This window comes from Natrix helvetica (genome assembly GCF_964273705.1).
Source record: "Natrix helvetica genome assembly, chromosome: 2".
Classification (NCBI taxonomy): Eukaryota; Metazoa; Chordata; class Lepidosauria; order Squamata; family Natricidae; genus Natrix; species Natrix helvetica.
The window spans coordinates 62,639,706-62,654,360 of NC_138552.1; the positions used below are offsets into that span (position 1 = coordinate 62,639,706).

At 41.1% G+C, this 14,655-nt stretch overlaps 1 protein-coding gene across 1 annotated transcript; it reads right to left on the reverse strand.

Moving 5' to 3' along the window:
- Positions 1–247: 247 nt before the first annotated feature.
- Positions 248–14,192, reverse strand: S1PR3 (sphingosine-1-phosphate receptor 3). The gene is made up of 2 exons (XM_081944875.1): positions 13,732–14,192; positions 248–3,205 (listed from the first exon to the last, which is right to left on the reverse strand). The coding sequence occupies exon 2, from the start codon at positions 3,045–3,047 to the stop codon at positions 1,914–1,916; it is 1,134 nt and encodes a 377-aa protein (XP_081801001.1). The 5' UTR covers positions 3,048–3,205; positions 13,732–14,192; the 3' UTR covers positions 248–1,913.
- Positions 14,193–14,655: the final 463 nt, after the last annotated feature.

A 14,655-nucleotide genomic window follows, 5' to 3' on the forward strand; every position in this document is an offset into this window, starting at 1 on the left:
TATAACTGCCAATGAGCGTCAACAGTGAAGTATGATTTGTGATTTGTGTATCTTTCTCTAAGCAGCCACAATTTTCCTGTGCTTTGTCTTTTCCTGATTTTGGGGAGGATCACATCATTTCCAATAGACCATTTATCTGGTTCGGTTTTAAACAACAATAATGTGGACCTATTTCTCAATCTGTAACATTCTTCCCAAATAGTAAAAAATCAAAACCCACATTAAAATATATGTAGGTGAATATGCATGAAATTCCAAGTCACATGTTTTAATTTTACCATCAAACTACATTAAATAATAATAAAAAAACTGTTTTAGTGAAAAACAATGATTATGTATATATATATACAGAATAATACAGAAATGGCTTCTAGTCACAACTGCTGTATTTGCCTTGGAAGTGCACCGGTAAATGCAAGACTGATTACTGGATTAATTGAGCATCTATTTTCTGTCTCACAAAACTTACATAAAGATGTTTTCTTCATTTACTTAAAAAAATATTTGAAGATTACATGTTCACAGTACTCCTTACATTAAAAAGTTATATTATACAGACTAGCATATTATAATGCCATATAATGTAAACCTATGCCACACAGCAGGCATAATAAAAAGAAAACAAATATAAAGAAAAACAAAGGTTGGTGCCCCAAATTAAAATCCCTCTTTTTTTCCCCCTAGGATGCCTTGATCGGTGTACTTCAACACAACAAATGCTGGGCCTGCGACTGTTTATCAGGCCTGGCAAAATAAACCACCGCATTCTAACTTAAGCCCTGATTTCTTGATATAACAGATCTCAAAATGTATGAATAAATATTTGTGAAAATGTTAACAGAAATCAATAACAGTGCAGCCTGGATAGAATAAGGTAAAGGTAAAGGTTCCCCTCACACATATGTGCAAGTCGTTCCCGACTCTAGATGGCGGTTTTCATCTCCGTTTTAAAGACGAAGAGCCAGTTCTGTCCAAAGACGTCTCGGTGGTCGTGGCCGGCATGACTAAATGCCGAAGGTGCGCGGAACACTGTTACCTTCCCACCAAAGGTGGTTCCTATTTTTCTATTTGCATTTTTACATGCTTCTGAACTGCTAGATTGGCAGAAGCTGCGACAAGTAACAGGAGCTCACTCCGTTACGCGGTACTAGGGATTCGAGCTGTCGACCTTTCTGATCGACAAGCTCAGCCTCTTAGCGTCTTTTGGATAGAATATCCGTATATTATTCACCTTAAACTGCAGGATAAGGAAAGTTTTGTCTCCTGCGGCCAATGAACAGTAACAGTGGAGAAGGGCGTTTTATACACATATACAACCAGCTGACCAGCCATCATTATGTAATGATTTCGCATTTTTCCCAGACTGTTTGCTGAATGACTGTGACATCACAGAATGTTTATAAGTGTTTCTATTACTGAAGAGTAAGCCAGTCATATAGATGCTAAATTGTCCAGGTACACTCTTAAATCCTAAACATTGATTCTAGACAGATGTAGGCTGAGGAAGACTCTGCTGGGGTCCTGTAAAGGCTTTCACAGTTGCCTTTTGTAACATAAGAAGTGAATTTCATGTAGTGGTTTTGAGTAGTCAACGGCCATTTCTACCTTGTTTCTCTAGTAAGTACACTTTTTCAGTTGAATTGCATCAAGAATGCAAGGTCAGGGGTAGCACTTTTTCTTCTTCTTTACACAATCCTCACGGGAACTAGAAGAGGCAGTCAAACCTTTCCTGAATCAGTTAGTGAAGGCTCAGTGCTCAAAATAGGCACTTCGAATTAAGCAGCCGTCTCAAGTTTGCCCTTCCTATGAGTTAAGTGCAGGAAACTCCACTTAAAAAACAACAACAACCCCTTTCTCTTTGGCTCTCTAAAAGCCACAGGACAAGAATCCTTGAAGTGCCCAGTCAGCAGATTTCACTTGCAGACATTTCCATTATAAAACGGAGGTTTATTCTTTTCGGTGATGTATGACAAATTTTTTGTTTTCAGAAAGTCATCGTTCAGTTTTGGAGTGTTGTTGCCGCTGCTGGATTTGCTTCGACTCTGATCCGGGGTGGGCTGGATAGGCAAAGACATGGCAACATTGTTCTTCACCAGACAACCACACACCAGGCGAAAGAAGGCCCGGCGCATGTCTTTGCTTGCCAGCGTATAGATGACGGGATTCATGGCTGAATTGAGGACCGCTAAAGCTATGAAGCCATCTTCTTGATACAAAACTGAGCACTCTTTCACTCTGCAGGCGACGTCAATCAGCAACAAAATGAACAGGGGGGACCAGCAGGCAATGAAAACCCCAACCACGATCACAACAGTCCTCAGCAATGCCATGGACCTCTCTGAGTTGCTGTGGTTGGTGACATTCCGACTGCTTGATTTCACCAAGATGTAAATGCGGGCATAGAGGATTACGATGGCCACTAGGATGGCTATGAAGATGATGGTGCAAAACGCCACGTATTTCTTGGAGTACAGTGGTAAAATGGTGGAGCAGTCTCTTAAATTGCCAATACAGTTCCAGCCAAGGATGGGCAAAGCTCCCAGAGAAAGAGAGATAAGCCAGCACGTTCCAATAAGCAGGAAAACCCTGTACTTTTTATTTGCATCGTATGGCCTCATTTTGATCATGGTCAAATGCCGTTCTATAGCAATAGCTAACAGGCTGAATGTAGACGCACCCAGCGCCACAAACATGCTGCCTTCCCGAACAAACCAGATCCTGGAAGACAAAGTCAACGTTTTGTTTCCTGACATCAGAATGTTCACTTTGTAAACTATTCCCGCCAACAGGTCACAAAGGGCCAGGTTGCCAATAAAAAAATACATGCGGTTGTGAAATCGGTTGTTCTTCCAGATGGCAATCAGCACCATTAGGTTCTCCAGGATGATAAAGCCACAGATAATGAGAAGTGCAATGATGGTCAATTTTTTTTCTTTTCCACGGCTAAGCTTTCCAGTATAATTGTAGTGAAGTACGATCACTGGGTCCACAGCTTCATTTTCCGGAAAGAAAAAGAAACTAGGGGGCGCTGTGTTGACAATAGCCATGACTTAATTTGAGAGCGATGCACTTTGAACATCAAGAAACTTTTGTTCTAATGGTTTTCCACCAGGGGGAGCTCACGCCACACTCTTTAGAGCGCGGCTCTTTAACGATGTCTCCAAGCTGATTGCATCTCAGCATCTTCAGGCTCGGCTGCCAGGACCTTTAAAAAGAAGTAAAAGACAATGTTAGTCCATAGGCTTCCCGAATCTCATGTTGTAACAAAGTAGGAACGGGAAACTCTCCTTTAAACAGAGAGCAATCAGATCCTCAAGGCAAAGGAGATACAGGTGAGGCTACTATTATCAAACAGGTGAGGTTACTATTATAAAGGACTTTCCATATCAAATACATTGTCACTGTGCCAAAAAAAGCTGAGTTCATTTTATATCATCACATAGGACTGAAAAACGGGAGCAAGTTATTACATATTAAGGGGAAGGGCAGAATTAGTGTAGGAATGAATTTCCAAGCAATGATTTTCACAGAAAACGAAACAAAACAAGATACAAGTTAAAATATAGATACAATTGTAGACACAGGGCAGCACCTATTTGATATTTATTGCCTGGAATAAAAATATTAGATGGCATTATCATCTTCTCTTCCACCCTGCCACAGTCCAGAGTCATCTGCCTAGAATTCAAGGCCTGTTAAATTAGTTGAGCACAAGAGAGAAGCAATGCCACAAGGACACCTCATTTCTGGCAGTAACGATGCATCAATGGTAAAATCACAACCTCTTCATTTTTGCCCTTTCAAAACACCCAAAATGTGCTGTCTGAACTTGTCAGGCTGTGCCTAATTATAGAACTGGTCCTGACTGCAACTGCATGGAATGGCATCTTACAGGAGCAACAGACTGCAATCCAATACAAACCTTGCCTGGGAAAATGTTGCATAGAACTTGAAATAGAATTCCTTCACTTCATAGGAAAAATACTTCCTGCCGAACCACCCAATTTCTCTCCCCCCTGCTTCTTGTTTCTTAACCTCCCCCTCTTCTGCACATTCCTGATCTGATTTCTTCCTCTCCCTTTTATTAGACAAAGACACTTCAATTGGATTCTTTTTTTTTCTTAAAGAAAAGGGCAGCACCACTTGTAGCATCCTCTAGGCCAGGGGCGCCAAACTCAAGGCCCGTGGGCCAGATCTGGCCTGCAGGGTGCTTAGATCTGGCCTGCGGGCCACCCTGGAAACAGTGAAGGACCGGCCCATGGTGCCTCTGCCAATGAAAATGGAGCTCAGGAAGGCTTAGCTTTTGGGATGTGTGTTTTTTTAATGTTGTACGCCGCCCTGAGTCCTTTTGGAGAAGGGCGGCATATAAATCCAAACAAACAAACAAACAAACAAAAACAAACAAACAAACACTGGCAGAGCGCTTGGGCCACCGCAGGCTGGCCGTGCCCCCTCCCCCCGAGGTCAAACACAACCCTGATGCAACCCTCAACGAACTCGAGTTTGACACCCCTGCTCTAGACAATGTGGCAATGACTCCCTGTCCAGTGATTCAGCTTTGACAGCAACACTAGTTGTAATTAGAAAATCCATCTAGTTAAAGGCCATCTTATTAGAGTTTTTTTGCTGACAATTCAGTACTAAGCACAGATAATAGACTGAAAATTGCACAGCAGTTAGATTCCACAGTTGTCTTAAAAAAGCAGTTCAGATATTACCGTATATCAGATGTAACATCTGAAGAGATCCAATCAACATACACTCTTCCAAAGCATATTGATTCATGCAGTCCAAAAATATATTATTCCGATTGGGCTTTTATGGATGGTCATTGTCATCTCTCATGGTTACTTATGTTTTCAATCTGCCCAATCACAAAACTCATCTAAGCCAATTATATAAAAGTAAAGAATGAAACACAACAAACAAAGAAACACACACATTATCGAATGTGTGAAGTGGCCATGATTTGCCTCAAAGTGATACTCCATGCTGTGAAATCACTGATACTGTTTTTCTTGGCTCAGTCAAGATTATCACCATGCATCCAAAGCTACCCAGAAGTGTAGGATGCTCTTTAGAGCACAGAGAGAGTCGTGTTGCTTTGTGAAACAACTATCCTCTTCAAACTTTGCAGAGAAAATGAAAGAAAGAAATGGACTATTAGGCAAGCCATTACAACACTCTATAGTCATTTAAAAATTACAACTCCACATTATTATTATTAATCGCACAGTCAGCCAGATGTTCAGTCTGGGTTTGGCATTTTTGTCTACCTATTGAGTGCTTACCAAGGACCTGGGATAGGCAAATCTGGACGTTTGATGGTGTTACAGATATCGTTGCAGGGTGGAAGCAGTTCCAAGTACAGCTGCCTTCTGCAATTGACTGATGGTAAATTTGTCAATGCCTATGGTGTTCAAGTGGTGCTCCAGTTGTTTTGGGACTGCACCCAAGGCGCCTATTACTATTGCTACTACCCTTGCTTGCCCTTGCAATAGTCGTTCAATTTCTACTTGTAGGTCTTTGTATTTTGATTATTATTATTATCATTATTATTATTAAATTTATATTTCCGCCTATTCACCCAATAATCAAATTTGAAATGATTAAATGGATAGGACAGTCTTCATTTAAAAAAAAAACTCATTATTGCATCATCTGACCTCCTTGAAGAGGTCTCCTCTCCGGCAGGTTCTTCAGTTCTTCCTTCACCCTGAAGCCACTGAATGCACTTCAGTCAACCAAGAGTGTCCAAGAATCGTGACTTCTTTAGCAACTGAGAGGTTTTTTTGACCAGGGAACATTTCTCCCTACTGTTAGTAAATCAAGTAAAAAATGCTGAGCCACAAATGACATGCTTGAGAATTGACAAAGTATGCCAGGAAGATTACTGACATAAAATTGAGATTTGGCATTGGAGCAGGCTCTTTCCTAACCAGTCTGACAACTTATTCTACCCTTCTCTTGCACTGAAAGGCTTGCGCTGGTTAGGAAATGCCCCGTATGCTTCCAAAAGCTCTTTTTGCAGCATGCATTGGCTTGTTAAATAATTAAAATTAAATACAATTGTTATCTAGCTATTCTTTACTATTATATTATATTATATTATATTATATTATATTATATTATATTATATTATATTATATTATATTATATTATATTATATTATTATATTATATTATATTATATTATATTATATTATATTATATTATATTATATTATATTATATTATATTATATTATATTATATTATATTATATTATATTATATTATATTATATTATATTAGAAATTATAATTCGGTGGCAACTTGCAGAAAAACCCTGGGGTTAACTTTGAAGAAATATACAGCTCTGGCTTGGAAGTTGTCTTTACATAAACATCAGAGTCAAAGTAAAAGGAGAGTGGATGTTCATACAATGCCAGACACAGATTTATTAACGCTATATTGACATTTCTAATATCAGATCAATATTAGTTGACATGGTCTCTGTGGCTTACGATTGCACCACGTAGAAAGCCTATGCACCAGCATCTTCCTGCTGTGACCACATTACTAGGAGACATCCATATTCATTTTGAAGCACGGGTCCTGTTGCAAAAAATAGGAGGAGTTTGCAGTGTTTCTTGCATATGGGGAAGGTTTGCGACCATTGGAAGGGATACTTGGCTCCCCCTCCTTCCCTTCTTGGCCGATCAGTCCTAGAGGAGATCAACCCGGACTGCTCTTTAGAAGGCCAGATCCTGAAGATGAAACTCAAATACTTTTGCTACCTAATGAGATGGAAGGACTCACTAGAGAAGAGCCTAATGCTGGGAAAGATTGAGGGCAGAAGAAGAAGGGGGCGACAGAGAATGAGGTGGCTGGATGGAGTCACCAAAGCAGTAGGCGTGAGCTTAAATGGACTCCGGGGGATGGTAGAGGACAGGAAGGCCTGGAGGAACGTTGTCCATGGGGTCACGATGGTCAGACATGACTTCGCAACTAACAACAACAAGGGAGAAGACAGCCAAATTACACAGAGATTGAAAAAAAGAGCTCCCCAGCAGGAGAATGAATATGCAATATGTTGAGCAGAAAAAGAGGGTTGCCATTGTCTTTCTTTTATGACTAAGACACCTTCCCTGAAGGTGAAAAGCAAATTGTTGGCACTCCTATAGACTTCTAACACCGCAAAAACACCGCAAACAGGAGGCTCCCGTTGCCTCCTAACAACTGTAAACAATTAGAACTGCCCATACAGAACATTCAGAAGGTGGAGGTAATAGCAAGAGTAGAAGCACAAATGTTGGCTGCTGAAAGGGAACAAGAGAATTGGTTTGAAGGGGAGCAAGTAAGGCTTTGATCCCTCTTTTTCAACCCCCAAATATATTTTTTATATATTCAGATTCAGCTACTGGCAGCCCTGGGATGCTATTTGCAAACTCAGAGTTGGGGGAAGGAGGGAAAGAGAACTGCAGAGAAAAATGCAGAAATGGAAAAAAAAGGGACTTGCCAACAAGCTACTTTGGCCTACAGATGGAAGTTTTGCTTACCAGTTTGCTTGTCTTCTATATAGTTGCTGGTGGCAATAAAAAACTCCCATCATAGCTAAAAGCTCCAGATTCCTAGATCCCAACTTTGCTATTTTTCCAGTAGTTCTTATAAGGAGCTTCAGCTAAGTTACTAATTACCAAACACAACTCACTTTGCTGCTGTTCCAATATTTATGCAAACATAGCAGTTTGAAAAATCAGAAAACTACACGTGGAGAATTTTGCTTGAGGCTGACCTGGAATCATTTCTGTTGTCCAAACAAAAGTCAGGCTTAATACATAAAAATCTCTCCACCAGATCTCCGCAATATAGGCACTCTGGATACACTTCTAAGAATTTCCAACAACCAAGGAGGGCTTCAAGTTGAAAAAAGCAAAGCTGATTGCTAGAACCTGACAAAACTTTGGGAGGGCCTCTTGTTTAAACTTTCTGTTGGATAAGAACAGTTAAATATGTCAGCAAAACAAGTATGTACTCGATTTCACTATGAAACATGATCTGACTCAGTGGACTAAGGCTAAGAAAGTAACTCAGAGCTAATATTACTCTCTGGGTAAGAGAGTTAGACTAGAATACGTAGACCTTGGGAAATCCCACCATACTTCAAAGCTCATTGGCTGATCTTAAGCCAATCGTTATCTCCCTTACTAATTTATTACACAGGGATATTGTGAAGATAAGATATGGGTTGGGAAACCACGTAGGGCATTGTGAATGCTTTAGGAGAAACAATAAGACGAGATAATATGAGTATCTCCTGATAAAATACTAAGTGTATATTTCCACGGCAGAACAAATCTTCATCAGATAATTGCTAAGTTATACAGTCCTATTTATACATTGATTCCCTCCTCCTTTTTTTCTTGATAAACACAACAATGGAAAACTTTCAATCCAACTGCCTTTAAACCACTTCACTGCACCAGAATGAATCAGATCCACAAATGGTATGTTTTACACAAGAAAACAGCACGTACTTTCAAGGTCTATGGAGATTCTTAATCATCCGGGTCATCATTGTCTCAAAGGTGCTTTTTTCAAAAGGCAACTGGGCGTTCTTGGTGTTGTTGTTTTTTCTTTGAAAATGTTTCACTTCTCAACCAAAAAGCTTCTTCAGTTCATTTCAAGACAATATCATATGTAAGCATTTACGGTTAGACATGCCAGACAGATAGTTGCCTATCACACGCCGAATCATAAATATAATACTATCCTATATTTGGCCCATTGTAGCAGCTTTATCTATTGTTTATTAATTTGTTGGCTATTCTATGAAAAATAATTTCATACCAATCAAAGGAATGTAGGCCAAAGTCATATACATAGAGTCTTTTGTCCAGCACTTTCAATCCTTGTCCTTGAATGCATAGATAATCAGCCCGCAGCCCTAGAGTAACACACTGTACATGCCTATATATTAATTTCACAACCCTTTCAGAGTGAGAGTTAGCAGAAAGAATAAAAAGAGGGGTATATGGGAGAATAACTATCCTCACCCATTTTGGGTTACAGCCAACATTTGCTGCTTGCTTCAGCCCCGTCCATCATATGTGCCTCTGGAAGGCATTATCTATTCCAGACATGTCTTTCTTCACACAGAAAATTGGAAGGGATGGGCAGAGGCAATCTGGAAAATACATTCTTACAGATACTCATATCCAGGGGCCCAAGACAATAAAGCATTTCATGTAAACTTTATGCTGGAAGCAAATAGCAGGGGGATATAAAAGGAACCTTTAAAATCTTCACACACACACACACACACACACACTCAAATATCCTGCCTCTGCCTACTTTTGGATTGTAGTCCTTGAAGAAATGCTGTTTTAAAGTCTGCTATATATCCTTAAGACACTGGAACTCCAGTACCTATGACTTTTACTACTATTACTACTACTACTACTACTACTACTACTACTTGTATGTTACCTCTGATTGTAATGATTACTTTACTGTTTACAAATGGAAACAATTAATCTAAAGGACTACCAGGCAAAGTGGATACTTCTATTATTTGGAATAGGAACCTATGAGAGATGACATCAGTATCAGGTTCAAAGCCCTAATGTATATTATTATTATATATCACATATATATATCAGAAGACTTCCACCTGGTAATGACGCCATCACGCAATTCCTCTAGAAACTGAAAGGGTTGTGTAGATCTGGCTGTTTTGAATGCCTTTCAGAGATTCATTGATTGATCTAATTGATCAATCTGATATCAGAACGTTCCAAGAAGGTGTCAACATGTCTTCCCTTAGATGTGCACTAACTACTTCAACCAATGCATGTTTGTCATATTTCTAAAAATTATGGCTCTTAGGCACCCAGAGGTATATGTCTGGAATGCTCCACATTTCTGCTGTCCTTTCCTATTGGTTTTCATTGCAACCTGACCATGATCAACATATATGCAGCATCTAGGTCAGGCCTGCATAGCATATGACCTTCAAGCCACAAGTATCCCACGAAGCAGTCTTTGTGTGGCCTGCTGGCAATTTTTAGTAAGTAATAATTCCATTACTCTGCTCTATAGCTGCAGAGTAGCTGCATGGCATGTCAAGTATTTCTTTGCAGCTTGCAATGATTTTTTAATGTATCAGTGTCATCCTGTCCCCTTTACAAGTTGGGCAGGTCTGATCTAGGTGATGGATTTGATGTGTTCCAAACTCCATTCACATATTTGATATCAGGGGCTGCCAATTGACTGACTGTTAGCTGTCTGACAAGGATGCCTGTGAAATTAGATGACTTGATAGATAGACAGACAGACAGACATAGATGATAGACAGACATAGATAGATGACAGACAGACAGATGTAGGTACAGGCAGATGTAAGTATAGACAGACAGACAGATTCTGCCTAAGTACCCCACTGTTTTTCATGACCAAGAATGGTGAAAATAGACAATGCAGGACTTGTAAAATGAATGCCAAATTAACAGCAAACACAACGTTAGGTTTCCATATTCAAGAAAGCAGTGAAATTACATCATCTGTAAAAGAGGAAATTAAAAGCAGACCACCAGTCACTTCATGCACTGCAGCTCAATATCACTGGGATATACTAGCAAAAATAAGGTTATTTAGTTAAGATTATTGGGGTTTTTAGATTTGTATAAATATTTGTGAAGCTGAGGGTATGTATGGGTTGGCTGTTTGAAGAAAAGTGTTCTCATGTTCCTAAAGTCTAGCTGAAGTAATATTCTTTCCAGATGGTGGATGCACTGAAATTGGATCCTTACAAGAGGGAGATTGTGGGAAAGGGAATGAATAGGAGAAGCAGTCCATGTACCTTTAAACGTTCTTCCCATAAGTCTGAACCCAGAGAGAGTCATGAAATCATGAGCGGAGGAGGAGTGTCCTTGCCAGACACTCCAGATGCTGTCCCCTGATGCCCCTCTATTTTTTTTCCTTGTCCTTCACTTCGGACAGAGTGGAAGAGAGGGAGCAGAAGGGTGTGTGAATATGGAAGTGAACAAGTGGAGAAGTGCTTCAGAGTTTGAACAAACTCAAAACTTCTTCTACTCATTAAAATCATGATCCCGTATTAGCCTGAAGAAAAGGACACAGCGGCTTTATTGTATTTACTATCAGAAAGGTGCTGTGCTTATGTTTATACGAGATTCCACTCCATATTCATTTTATTTCAGGCTACGTCACTCTGATCTAGTTACAATGCCCCACAGAGCAGTCCACAAATGAAATAATAGCTCTACATGCCGAATATGATGTCATGTGAATATTTTGACCTTGTATGATCTGTAACTGTCTGCCGAGCATGTTTCTGCTTGTCTGATAAAACAATGACCCAGGGATACGATATGACATTTCAAACTGATCGACAAGATGTTCTTGAAGCAAACCACTACAGAACTCCCCAGTTGCAATGTAATTTATTTTATAACATGTTGTATTTTATGCAAAGTCCATTTGTATGGGGAAGGAAGGAAGGAAGGATCCTTCCACCCAAAGACTTAATAGTGAGGTGGGTAGTCATATAAATTGTTTAAATAAAATAAATATTTGGATTACCCTTTCTTGTAGATCAAGAGTGCGTATCCAATTAAATTCTCTTGCACAGAATACATATATGTGATGTTCACTAGCAATATGCAGAAGTTGTGAATCTTCAGTTTTAATTGCTTGAAAAAAAGTGTGGCTGCTTTAATTTGCAGCAAAGAGACACTGTCTAAAGTACTTCTTCCAAATTAACTTTTGAAAGTTCATATATGCAGTTTTAGGTCTGAAGTGGGAAGAGACGTACGGTAAATGTGATCAGTCTGGAATAGGAAAGAAATTAAGTGTGTTTATTTAGTAGTTAATTATATAGTAAAGGAGTTGAACTGTTAGCTACCATCCTTCAATTTCACTTTAAACCTAAAAGCAAAAAACCCTTAAATCTTTAAAAGGCTCCATCTTTTTTCTGGATTTGACCTGCCCACTTCCGGAATACTTTACAAAGGCTTGTCCAATCACTGGCTCAGTAGAAGCTGCATGCTTCTTTGCAAGCAAATGGCATTTGTTTGCTTATGCGTTGGATGACTTCCCATATTTTATTACCACATTTTGCTAAATTTACCATTATTTTAGGATTGCATCTCATATACTACTGCTTATTTTCTTCCATTATACTTCCAGAGAACACAATGAGTACATTTTTGTTTTTTTAGAAGCTATCTTCATAGAGATCTCCTCAGTTCAAAGACTAGGCGGTTTCCTAAAAAGTGCTTTTCTCTTCCTTGTACTCCAAACTTTTGAAATCTCAGCCGTTTCTTTAGAGCTATTTAATATGGCCATTTTAAAATCTTGCCGCAGTTCTCCTGAATTCTGTCCACTTTTTGTGAATTTTTTCCAAGATCCCATCCCCAGAGGAGATCCATGGGTGTCCTGAAAATGCATTCACCTGATCATACCAGAAGCAAATACAAAGAATGTTGAATTAGGACTAGAAGACTAGGGTTCAAGTCTGCCCTTCTGAGTAGTTTGAAGTCAGTCATATTCTTTCAGTCCAACCCACCTAGGCGGATCATGCTAGGTGTACAACCCTGAGCTGCCCTGGAGGAAAGGTGGGGTATAAATTCAGTACATGAACATTTTAACCAAATAAATGCACAAGCAAACTCCAAAGCAAGGGAGGAGAACAATGCCTCCTGGCTTAAAAACTGATGCTATAAATTAAATTTTCCCGTCTGGCACTTTCCCATAATTCCCTGTATTAATCCAACACTTTGGGAGGTGTTGGGTTGGGAATGGTTTTTCCGATGCACAGTACTACGATAATAATAATAATAATAATAATAATAATAATAATAATAATAATAATAATAATAATAATAATAATAATAATAATAATAATAATAATAATAATAATAATAATAATAATAATATTTTATTTCATCAAGCATGAATTAGATAACAGATATATGTATATTCGTAATATGAATATATGAAATGGATACTAATACAAGGGAATATTAGGACAGGGACGACCCCTTAATCTCATGCTCATCTTCCCTATTACTTTCATTGTTCGTTTATCTTTATCTTAAGTTTAGTTAGCCCGGTTGTGTCGTCTGAATGTCGGATCATCAGAAGCTGGAAAGGCCAAACTGACCTCCGCTAACTCAGACGCCGATTGGCTCCTTGGTCTCTTCCCCGCATGAACGCGCCGCCGAGGAAGCTGCTCTGGATTAAGGCCCGTTAATGGGCGAGGGTCCCACCGCAACTTTTTAAAAGGGGGAGGAGTCTTCAAACCCACCCACCACATAACGAATGTGGAAATCGGTGATGGTGAACTGGAGTTCACTTAGAACCAGTGCCCAGCACAGCCCCGTCGTGAAGAGCGAATACAATTGTGGGTCCATCAAGTTCAAAAAGGGGACGAGGATCGGGGCCAGATGCCTTTTGTCGTTTTTGGCGACACGGGATGTGTAAACGGTCCCACCTCGTTCCCGTCTCCAGCCGATTCCCCCCCCCCCGCCCCAAATAAGCTAGCAAATCGCACGTCTGTGGCTTTGCGGGCGCATCGCCTTGTCTCTCTCTCTCTTGGCTCGCCGTCGCCCTTACAGTTGCCCCATCGGTCCCACCCGATTCCCAAGCGACTCGTGCCAATTCGGATTGTGAGAGGCGAGGCGTCCCACCCCTTTCGCCCTTTAACTCCGCGCGGCGTTGCCTTCCCGCTCACCTGGCGTCCGCTCCTCTCCCTCCTTGGCCGCTCTTTGCCCGGCGCGCCTCATGCCGGCTGGAGGTTTGTTGGCGCCAAGCGCTCTGCTCTGCCTAGTCCCACTTTTGTGGGGCCAAAAGTTCCCGCTTAGCCAAGAGCGCAGCCGCGCGGGACGATCAGCGCCTCCCGACCGCGCCGTCCAGCCGAAGGAGAAAAAACTCCGCCGGCCGTGCTGCGAGCGGATGCCTCCCCCTCCTCCTCTGCTGCTGCTGCTGCTCCGCCGCCGCCTCCTTTCGGCCTTGCGGGGCTCCTCCCGCCGAACTCTCCTCGGCGACGAGTCCCGGTTCACACGCGCCGCCACATCCTCCCCTGTTCCCCGCTGGGCTGCCTCTACATTCCTTCTCCGGCGAGCCTTGTGTCCTCCAACGCACCTCCCACGGCAGCGGCAGCCCTCAGCTCCGCGCTCCTGCCAACTGCTCCTCTCCCAGCCAGGCTGCTCAAGCCGGATCCGCTGAGTGGGAAAGGAGTCCCGCTGTTCTCCAGCCAGCAGGGCCTGTGAAGGTGGCCCATTTCTGGCCGATGGGTGCGCTCTTGCACCCTTGGCGGAGAAGGAGCTCGGCTGAATTCTCTGGGCTCGGCTTCTGAGTCAATGGGTGGCAAGCGCTCGGGAGGAGGAAGGGAGTTCTGCTTGGCTCTCGGTCACTTCATCATTTTGTTTAAGGGCTTCGCCCGAACTGGGAAGTTTTCCTCATTGATATGGGGGAAGCTGTGGGGCAAATTTGACAAAATACTTGCCATTCCTGCTTTGGGAAAGGAATAGCATCAATTAAAAAAAGAAAGAAAAGAAAACCAGTAAATAGGAACTCCAAAAGAGCATAATGTTATCTCTGCGGAAAATATTTCCATTCTGTGTATTTTCTGAGAAGTACAGGCATGCCTCGACTT

Coding starts and splice junctions, on each gene's coding strand:
- S1PR3 (XM_081944875.1), bottom strand. CDS start 3,047: ATGGCTATTGTCAACACAGCGCCCCCTAGTTTCTTTTTCTTTCCGGAA.